The sequence below is a fragment of the Merops nubicus genome, unplaced genomic scaffold, assembly GCF_000691845.1.
Source record: "Merops nubicus isolate BGI_N331 unplaced genomic scaffold, ASM69184v1 scaffold1148, whole genome shotgun sequence".
In the NCBI taxonomy this organism is placed as follows: domain Eukaryota; kingdom Metazoa; phylum Chordata; class Aves; order Coraciiformes; family Meropidae; genus Merops; species Merops nubicus.
In genome coordinates this window covers 340-11,431 of record NW_008627487.1, presented here as the reverse complement: position 1 = coordinate 11,431, position 11,092 = coordinate 340, and the positions used below count along the sequence as shown (strand labels likewise).

The 11,092-nt window shown below is 40.6% G+C and overlaps 1 protein-coding gene across 1 annotated transcript in view; it reads right to left on the bottom strand.

The window, feature by feature from the left end:
- The window catches only part of LOC103778698 (ADAMTS-like protein 1), a gene marked incomplete at its 5' end in the record, with an annotated part of 7,865 nt that extends 474 nt beyond the window's left edge, over positions 1-7,391 (bottom strand). Inside the window, 5 exons of the mRNA XM_008946298.1 lie at positions 6-113; positions 874-983; positions 3,942-4,149; positions 5,954-6,134; positions 7,191-7,391. Coding sequence (XP_008944546.1) covers positions 6-113; positions 874-983; positions 3,942-4,149; positions 5,954-6,134; positions 7,191-7,391 — 808 coding nt within the window. The remainder of the gene's footprint in view (positions 1-5; positions 114-873; positions 984-3,941; positions 4,150-5,953; positions 6,135-7,190) is intronic.
- Between the last annotated feature and the right edge of the window lie 3,701 nt (positions 7,392-11,092).

The window sequence follows — 11,092 nt, the reverse complement described above, 5'->3', positions numbered from 1 at the left end:
CCGACAGCGGCGGGAAGCCGTAGTTGCCCCAAGTGGCCGTGCAGACGGTCCACAGGCTGACCCTCCAGTGCACGCCGCAGGCGTCCGTCCAGCAGTTCTGGGTACTCAGCGGCCTGTGGGCGGGAGGGAGGGAAGGAGGCACAACCCATCATCATGCTGCCCAGGGAGCAAGCACATGTCACTCTGAAGTGCGACACCAGAGGTCCATTGAAAAGATGCAGTGAGTGAAGTGGTGACCGGTGAGACCTAGAAGGGCTTTGCAACTTTTTTATGGCTTTAACACCAATGGGAACAAAACCAACTATCTGAAACTCTTCTTTTCCCTTCAACATACCCTCACAGAAGATGCATGAGCACACTTGATTCACATCTATTTGTCACACAGATAATGAAAATATATAAGTGGGCCCCAATGAGCTAATTGTATTTCTTTTCAATCATGATCAAGAATAATTTACATACTTAAGTCTCATGGAAAGTAAATATGTCTTTAATATGTTGACAGTGGAGTTTGTCTTCAGCAAAAACAGAAGCTATGGAACCCCTTTTTTTCCCCAGCTAGAGCTTGTGTTTAAATCAGAGAGAAGGAGACCTACAGTTTAAGAAGAGCTAGCACAGCCTTTGAGTCAGAATTTGGTATGCCTAGAAGACTTTACAGTTGCTGGCCAACTAGTATTTTTTTCTGGGGCTCATAAAAACAAATAATGAAGCCTGAGCTTAAGCCTTGTGAGATTTGTACCATGTAGCTCTACAGGTTGCAGCACGAACTCTTTGTTACATAGGGGAAACCCAGAAGTTGTCAGCTAATTTACTAGTCCATTCAACATCTCTGGAAAGAGCAGTGGTTCCAGACATAAGAGATTCCTGTCGTACCTTGGCAAGGTACTGCATTGATCAGATGACACAGAAGTCCCATCTTTGGTCTGGCAAAATACCTGTCTGTGCTGTACAGCAAGTCGTGGTCCAATGCAAGGCCCGTTACACTGTGAACACAAAATAAATCACTTAAGGGAGGTAAAAGGCAGGACGTGTTCTTTTACAGAGCTGCTGGAGAAACAAAGTGCATACTGCCACGAAGTGACTATTGCACTTTTGAGCACTTGCTGCAGCTTTACAGGCCTAGAAGGCTGAGTATGCAACCATCTGCTGCCTCGACTCTCTCTGCTCCTGCAGCATTAAAACTGCATTTCTATACCTGCTCTGTAGATTTACTACCTCTCTTCTTTGATAATTCAACCTTAAATACATCCAAAAGGCAAATAATGTGCTCTCATGTCATTAGTGGAAAGCTTATGATCCATGTAGGAAATTTCAATACATTCCTTTTACTGCGTGTTTTGCAGCTTGTACTATAATGATTTATAGGTAAATAGTTAATAACCAAGGACACATTCAACCAAGAACATATTACACTCCATTTAATAATTTAAAAGCATTGCAAGACAATAAACAAAAGCAGCAAGCATGATGAACACAGCAGATCTGCAAGCTTGGTTTATCTTAGGATAAATCAAGATTTAGGTTATCCTAAACTATTCAAGTTTATCAATCCCCTGCTTACTCTCTAACTCTTCTAATCCTCTCCTTTGAGTAAATAATAATTAGCTATAGGTATGAAGCATGTATTTATGTTGTTTTAAAATGATCCCACTAGGAAACAGTTCGTTTTTCTAAGTATCTAGAAATTATAAACAGACAGAATGAGGGTTGAAGAAAGGGACCTTAGTATAAGGGAAGAATTTTACCCAGAAAAGGGCTGTGGACTAATCCCTCTGCCCTCTCCACGCACACCCCCTCCCCTGCCCCCATCAGCAGGAGCCCTGTGTCACACTACCGTGCATGCCTCACATCATATTCACTTCCCACTGCTTCTTCTTCCCTCCCTGCCAACGGTGAGAGAGAAGCAGTGGCTGCCAAGTTTCCAGTTGCTCCCAGTCAACCTCCTCATTGAGCAAAATGGATGTAAATGTTGTTTGTGGTAGTATCTGGAGCACTTCTATGGTGTCTGCAGGAGCTAGCAGTCCTCACCAGCAGCAAGCCTGAGTCACTAGTTTTAAAACACTATGGGATTACATAGTAGAGATCAAAATGCCACTAACATTAAATGAAGGAAAGTAATTAATTCTAGAGGTGGGGTTAGAGTTGGTGGTCTGTTTATCTTCTCTGTGTGTTAGGAAAGTTGGTCACTATACCTTGGCAACAGGGACCTGATACCTCATGATACTACTGAGAAGGTCACCAAGACACTGAGCCAGTGATATGTTCCTAACTGTAATTAGGTAACAGTCTTCTGGCTTGCAGTCTGAGCTGTATAGAATAATATGGGAATCAGATATTTATCTAAGCTAGGCAGAAGAAATATTGTGTTATAATACACAGAGGTTAGGTCTAACAAATTAATTCAGACTTCTTTTATTGTCTCAGCTGACTGTGATGTAATGAAGGACAATATAGCCCATAGTGATCCCCAAAATAAGGATGAGGTAATTGGCTTTTTGCAAGGATAATCCAGTTCTTATCTTGAATTCCACAAGCAGTGAAAACTCACTTCTTTCACACAGAAGGATGGTTCCAAGCTTTATTCATCACCTTTCTTGAGAGAAGCTTCCAAATATACAGGCAAGAGGTAAATGAAGTTGTTTTCAAGTATTGAACAATAACAAGTTCTAGTGGCTGAAGACATTTTTTACTACCAACATCATAAAAAAAAATCTGATGCAGTGCAATGTCAAGACTAATAGTTACTACTCTGCATCATTATTTTCTTAGCCTCTTCTTGCATGATTAGAAGCCATGTTTTTTTACCTTTAGCTGGATCTTCATTTCAATTAGATGTATGACTACTCTGGTTTTGCCAAATGACTTTTTCTTTTTGCCTTTGAAAATGTTTATTTCACCAGAAGCGATGTTAAAGTATTATTGGTATTTGGCTTTAGCCCCTAGCACAATTGGTTTCTGTGGTTTTAATCCCATTTCCCATTCACCCTGGGATGTTATACCTCCATGTGAATCACAGCTCTGGAAGTCTTTGAGCTAAAATCTGTGAGTCTTTATCCCTAAGTGTGGACTGTAGTGGACTCATCCACCTTCACATAAGACTCATTCAAGCTAAAGTGGAGAGAAAATGGAGGAAGGTACATAGTAATGACTGGTCTCATGGTCTCAGATTATAATTTACTTCATATTGAGAAGAACCTTTTCAGGGCTACATACTGAGAAGAACCTTTTCAAGAAATCTCATAGCTCACAGAAAGACAATGTAAAAACTCCTCTGTGGATTCCTACAACAAAGCAATTTAATTCTAAATACTTGCAACATTTGATATTCGTGGAGTAAAGCTTTCAGCATCTGATCTTTTTGTGAAACTACAAGGAGAGAATTTGAAGATCTGGAAAACACCATGAAATAGTCTGAAAATGGTTTCAGCCCTCTATTCTGCTTTTCATCATGAAACAGATCAAGACAGCTCCCACTTTTTGGTGTTCTAAGGCAATATTAGCAACTTTGTAAAACTTGGATATTGTACAACCCCCTGTCCCAAACATCACAATCATTGGTCCTGATTCCTATTGGCCAAAACTGGAACACATGCTCTGGGTGGTAAGGGGAATTAAGACTTGGAGAAGGCCATTTCCCAGATGTGTCACCTGTCACTATGAAGAGGAACTGCAGAGTTTTCCATGGGGATGATATAGGGGTCTTCAGTAAAAAGTTCTGTTCACAGGTAGCATTTCTAGGGGACTGTGGGAAGCTACAGAAATCCAAGCATGTTGTGCTTCAGATATGGATTTGAAAGAGCTGGGCAAAGTAGTTGCCTCCTCAAAAGCCTACAGACTAGAATTTACAGATATGAGGATGCAAAATCAGTCGGCTCATTTTCTGTCACTTTTTCCTAGCCCACACTATAAGGCTGTCCTTGGATTGATGGCTTCTTCCTTACCTGGCCCCAGGAGGAGGCCATCCACTCAACACAGGGCTGCCTGTTACAGGTCTGTGTGTCCACAGGGCGCTTGGACACCTGGACACATGCCTCATTTGACACTGGGACAGAGCTGCCTTTTGCTGTTAGCCGCTGACATGTCACTCGCCGCATCTGGATGCCTCCACCACAGCTCTGTGTGCAAGGAGACCATGACGTTACCATCCATCTGTGAGAGGAAGGTGGACAAGTGAGGGAACAGATACATGCCACCACATGCAAGATTACTGGTGTCAACAGGTCTTTATGCATCAGACCAAAGAAAGGCAACAAAGGTTTGGTTGATTTAGGGTGTGATCCTGGAAGGTGTTGAGTGCCTCAGCCTCCCATAGTAGTCACTGAAAAGTGCTCAGAGGATGAAAGCTGAGAAAACATGACTTTTTTTTTTTTTTCATTAAATTATCTTTCTCAAGGCCTCTAGGGCTCAAAAATAACGTTCTAGCCTTTCAGGCTGTTTTTAGAGGTTTAGTAAATATTTCTAGCCCCGGCACAGGGGTTGGGGCTTGCACTGCTGTGCCATGGAGACCTTGGTCACAGGCTACAGTCATAATACCAGCAATGACTTGCCTATTTACACCCCTTAGGAGGGAAAATTGTCTCAGTAAAGCTCCTGGAGTAGCTTACAAGCCACTTTGAACTTGCTGCTAACAAAATAACCCAAATCCTCATGGGTCCTACTCTGTTATGCCCCTGACAGGTAGGATAATCCAGAAGAGCCCAAAGGCTGTTCAGGGATGGGGCTGGTATGTAGAAGCCCAGGGACAAGCGACACCTTTCTTCTTTCCTCGTGAGCTCAGACCATGCGTTTTTCAGCTGAGGCTGAGGCTCTGAACCCTTGTATGCTGGGGTTTAAAAATTCCAGTCTAACTACCAAAAACTTTGTAAGACCAGAACATAATAGTCCAGGTCCAGACTCCTAACAAGATGGACAACATATTTTGTCTCTTTAAGGATCATTAAGTGAAACATTCATACAGTCAGGTATGGGAAGGAGGTAGGTAGGAACAGGAAGTATGCAACTGATTACTAGTTTTCTGGAGCTTTCTGGTCAAGTCAGCAGTTTGCTTCATCAAGTTTCAGGATAGTCAGCAGGTTTTGTGTGTTATTGGGAGAAAAATGGTGCCTATCATGTCCCTCACCAGCAATGTTTAACTTTGCAAAATAGGCTATAGGGGTTCACCAGCCACATGGAGAGGCATCTGTTGCTATTCGTCCATCTTCTGCAGGTGATTAACTCCCATGGTCACAGAAACAAGTATATAAAGAAACACACTTGTACTATGGAAAACAAAACCACTGATATTATCTTTTCAAGCAATTTGGTGAGTTTGAATCTGAAGTTTCCACCCCTTTAGAATCATAGAATCACATGGCTGGAAAGAACCTGCAGGATCATGAAGTCCAACCTTCCTCCCAACATTTCCCTAACCTCTATACCATAGCCTCAAGTGTCACATCCACTGTTTATTTTTATAAAGCTTTCCTCTGCATTTATATCAACTTTTATTTCCAAGCTTACATCTTGGCAGTTTCTCAGGAGCTGAGGGAGGATTGTGGGTGGTGTTATAGTTCAGAGAAGGCATAAAAAGACATAAGCCATTCCCATGGAACTGGGAATCACCTAGGAAAAGAGTTGCTAATAAGTGTGTTTCATATTTCATCAAATCTCTTTTGATTTCCTTCTTATGACTCAGCTGGCAACTCAGAAAGAACTTGCCTACAAAGAGGGACAGGAATATATTTTAAAAGGTTATTAAACAGAACTCTCTTTCTACTATGTACTGTTGATATTTTGCACAAATCTTGCTACAAATTCTCAGCTGTCTCGGTTAAGCACTCATAAATTGCCTCTTAGCCATGACTTTTCTCCAGAGAGGCACCAGAAAGTCTGCAATGGCACAACATCCAGTGCAAAGAACTCTCTAAGTACTTCTTAAAAGCATGTATGACATTTTAACACGAGCCAGACAAACCGTGAGGGGCAGTCTCTCCTGTTGCATGCGACAGGCTGCAGGGCTGGCTTGGGCTTCTCTTTGCAGTGGGTTATGTTGACTTCAACCCCATCCAGTAAGCACCTTAACTGGGGCAGCTGCACCCCTTTGTGGCCACAGGAAGCTGAGCAAGCCATCAGCTTGTCCACTGACCACTGGTATTCTGCCAAAAAGTTTGAAAGAGACATGTTAACACTCAAAAACTGCCAGCAGAAGACTCTTAAAAAGGGAAGAGTCAGAGATGTTGTCCCGGTTGAAATACTTGGACCAGTGTCTCATGTGGAGGAGAGCTACTTACACCTACAGGGCACCAGGCAATGAACAAAGAAGAAACAATCACAGCTGATGTAAGCCACTGACTGTCTTTAGTGTTACAAACCAAATTTTTTGGTGCTTAGAAGCATCAGGCATGGAAAGTTAATGACATGCTAGAGCATTTAAGTGAAGCCAGATGCCAGTGATACAGGACACTGCATCTCTATTTTTAAAGTGCTGTGATTTAGTGAAGACATGGCTAACTGCAGCTACCAGCAGTATCTATGATTTAACGACCTTACAAGAATGCGCTTCTCACCAGGTAGATTATACAGATCATCCATTATGAAGATGAATGGGGGAGTTGCAATATGCTTAAAATTTTATGGCAACATTTAAGGAAAAATTAAATTCTTCTCCAATCCATCCCTGACAACCAGGGCAATGAAAACTGCATATTCTGTGCCAACCCATCCATACTGCTCTATTCTGTGGCTTTATCATGTTCAGCTTATTTCTAGCGTAAATCTAACAGTTGCAGCATTATTAGAAGTGAAGTGTTTTCAAGAAAGAGGAGACTGTGAAACACTGACTTCAGCAGTTTAACAGAGGGGTCTCTAATTTTAGGGGTTCAAACTGTGACACCTCTGTCTTGATTTTCTGGACAAGAGAATTGCCTGGACTCAACAAACCTAAGTACAGCTTGAATCAGTAAGGTGTTTTTAATGCTCAGCAGGCCTGAAATGTCAGGTGTCATTTTGGTAAAGTAAAACCCAAGACACTGTAAGGTACCTGGTGATCCTGCAAATCTATATGCATTGCAGTAAAACAGCCGAAACATCTATTTCCTGCTGCACATGACAGGTCTGGCTTCAGAGAGGAGAAATCCAGGATGAGAAAGGTAGCACAGGGAAGTACATCAGACGAGCTTCACAGAGTAGCAGGACTGAAACTAGGAAGTTACCTTGTATAGCCAGGGATGCTTTTTGTGTCAGTGAGCCAGCCTCATTCTGAGCAATGCAGCTGAATTCACCATTGGGAGCATCACTGATGTTGAGTATCTGAAGAATCTGGCCCGCTGCCAGGAGGTGATGGCGCAGACTGAGAGGCTTGCCAGAGTAGAGCCAGGTGATGTTTGGGGGTGGATGACCATCCACAGCACAACCTAAAAAACAGAAACGTAAAAGACACCTGCTGAGTACTGAACTTGCTGCAAAATTACAGGCTTTATAGTGGCCAGATTAGGGGAAAAGATAATTCCACCCCATTTTCTCCACATTTTCTTATAATGGAAAATAGAAATAGTGTGGTAATGAATTCCTTCTCATCAGCTAAAAAATAAATTATCCAAAAGCCAGTTAAGCAGGCATGTGAAAATCTCAGATCAGTTTGGAAATATTTATATCAAGCTTCTAAGTTTCCCATTATTTTGTGTCATTTCAGTATTGAGGAAAGTGGGAAAAGGAGATTGGACACCTAGCATTAGCGCAAGGAGCATGCTTGAACAAGCAGTATACTCATAACCAGCCAAAAACAGCAACTGAAAAATCCCTGCTGTTCTGAAGCACTGTATGGGTATACTTACAGACCATCAGCACAGCTCATGAGGTTTAGGTTCTCTGTGAGTTCTCTGCCTACTGAGCTGAGGGAGAGTATAGGTAATATACTATTTCCTGGGGTCCTTGTACCAGTTTCAAGATGAATTGCAGAAGATTTGTGAGACTGCTATATCCTGGGAAAGATAGCTAAGTTGCCTTATTCCCTGAGGAAAAGGAAGAACTAGGCCATTTCCATGGTGCAACCCATCCACACCAATTGCAGGGGTGGCGAGCCAGAAAAGCCATATGCAAGGGATGGCATATATTACTTGCACTGCTTGTGGCTTAGATTAGTCCTGCACTTCCACACATCTCACTGAAACATGAAAGGCCTGGCTAAGTTTCTGTGAATGCAATCTATACTGATTGTTAGTGTGCTAAACTGCAGCTTTACACTGTTTCTTTTATACTAGTATGTATGTGTAGTGAATGACTTCATTATATACAAAATCTCTTCTGAAAGAAAATAAGAGACAGAACAAACGATGTATATTGATGAACATTCATGGTAACGCTGTTCAGGAGGAATTGGGTACAAAAAGGAAGAATACAAATTTAAAATAGAAAACAATGGAAGACTGCTCTAGTATCAAGGAATAGTTCCGTCAGCTGATATTTCTTCATTTTCATCTCCATGTCATTTGATTAGTATTTATTATTCACTGAGACAAATAAGGATATGAATCTGATACCTTTGTAGCTGCATTACACAATGAACAGATGCTGCAATGTGACATTTTTGTTACTGTTCTTTTCATTGTTTTCTGTCCATCTGAGGACATCTTCAACTAACATATACTGAACAAGTACTGCTCCTGTGAAAGAGGTAAGATGACTTAAATTGCTGCAATCAAGAATTTAGTTAGACACGCATTTTTGCCTTAATAATTTATGCATATCCTACTGAGGTGCCTACCACTGCAAGAACAAAAATACAATTTTCGTTAATCTATCCAGGAAGACTAAATGGTTTGCTATCCAGCCATCATCAAGACTGAATCCTTGAGACTTGAGGAGAACATTACTTTGTTTAGGAACCCTTGCTACCCTTCTTTTAACCTTTGTCACAACCCTAAACTAACACTGAGGACTGGACTACTGTAGTCTTTACTTGTCTGTCTTCTGGCACTAATCTTCCAACTCTGCTGCTACAATGGCATAAGACACTGCTTTGCCCATGGCAGCTGTAGCTTTTTTTTTATTATTATTAATTTCCTTGTCAAAGTCTAATGCAGTTTTATCCTTGGCAGTTCTCTCCCCAGCACTCACTTCCTGACCACAAAGACACAGCTTTCTTTGCTGCTCAGCACTTTTTCCTGTTTTGGTAAGCTCTCTATTTACTTCTGCTATGCTTTGTTTCACGTTATTCATTTTGTCCTGAGTACTGATGTATTTTTTGCTACTCTTGTGCTGAAACACAACTCATCCAATTTCCAAGATGCTCATTCTCAAGAAATGAGTGACATGAAAGATTTTGGCCTCACAGGTTTGAGACTGCCTGAGTGAAAATGAATGAAAACCAAAAGAGTATACTGGATATGGACAAAGTTAACAATAAGCAGCTGCAAGACCTTTGCCTATAGTATTCTAATTTTTCTAGTTTGCCCATCTTTTAAGCTAATTACAGGAATATCGAGAGGTCAACATGTAGCCATGACAGTTGGCAGACATGTTGTGAGCTCCTTTCACTGTTTGTATTTGCAAAGTCTGCACAGAATAAATGGAGAAAGCAGAAAGGTCAGTTTGATGATAAACACAGAGGAACTGAAATTGACTTCACTATGCAAATAGTCCTCGTTTGTGCCTGTTTTTCTAAAAAAATTACTGTCAATCAAATCAATATAGTCTTCCTAGTACTGATTATTTTACTTGCTTTGTAAAATATTTCTTTTTCCAAAATACCTATGTAAAATATTGGCTAAAGGAACAGCCAGTAATCAATACTATGGGGGTAAAACCCCAAATGCTGTTCCCTGAATACATTCTGCCAGTAAGTAATTATTACATTTTTAAACATTTAACGATAAAACTTTACAAACACCTATGAGACTCATGTGTAAAGAATACTCCTCATTTGTGTATGCAGAACACAAGTCAATCACATTTCACAAGTGACATTTTGTATGCGTTTCCCACAGGTATGGATGCGTAAGCTGTGGGATAATGTTTTATGCATTTTAAGTGGGGAACCAGAGTACAATAACAAAACATGTTCCATTAATTCCTTTTCTCATCTCCCAGGAATATTTTCAATATCATTTAACACAGATTACCAACACCTACTCTCTACTTCATCCCATCCCTATGGACATTGACTGTTTTACCAGTCCAAAGCTCAACACTTGTCTCTGTAGCATCTGAGAAGGAAAAAATGGCTTTGTTTCCAGACAGTACAGCTATTGTATAACTTTACTGCATCAGAACCCTCAGGAAGGCAAGGAGGAAATATTTTTTTGAGACTGTTTCGGAGCAGTGAAAGCTGGCATTAGAGAGCCCTTCTCCTTCAGTCCTTTGTATGCAGACAAAGAATATTCTGCCTTCATCATCCCCTCCCAAATTCTCCTTTGACTCTGAATTCATTCAAAGCCAGGATGAGTCACAAATGTGCAAAAGCTGGAGATGCAAACAAAAATCTAACACAAATTGCATGTTTTAGTATGGAAAATTTTAATATTTCAAGGATAACAAGGGGGTATTTGGCAAGAGAAAACCAATGTTTCATAACAATGCTAGTCATTTCTTGAGAGGAAATAATAAATGCAGAGTGCAGGCCAAATTCAGCTCCCCATTATACCTCTGCAACACTTACTGTATGACTGTAGCTGCAGAAAGACTCTGGGCTACTGTGCTAATGCTAAAACGTTTAAAATGTTTGTGCTGCATCAGTTCAAAATATTCTGAATAAACAAATAAGCAAAACAAAAGTCTGAATTTGAAAAAAAAAAGTAAGCATCCCAATTGATTAGGGACTGCATGTTTCATAGCATCAGAAAGTAAAGTGATTTGGCAGCAGACTTATTAAATATATTAGAACTGAAATAACGTGGAAAAAAAAATTGTGATACTGTATGTATTTTACTGAACTCTGACAGAGAAGTATGGCAGGCCACAATGCATTGTGTTAAAGCCATAAACATAATGCATCAACAGGATTCAAAACCTGGTAGTATTTCCACTCTAATCTCTACATCCAAACAGTTAAAGTATACTTTCAAAATAGAAATGCAATTAAGGATGGAATCAAGAAAAAAAACCTTGTAACAAAATG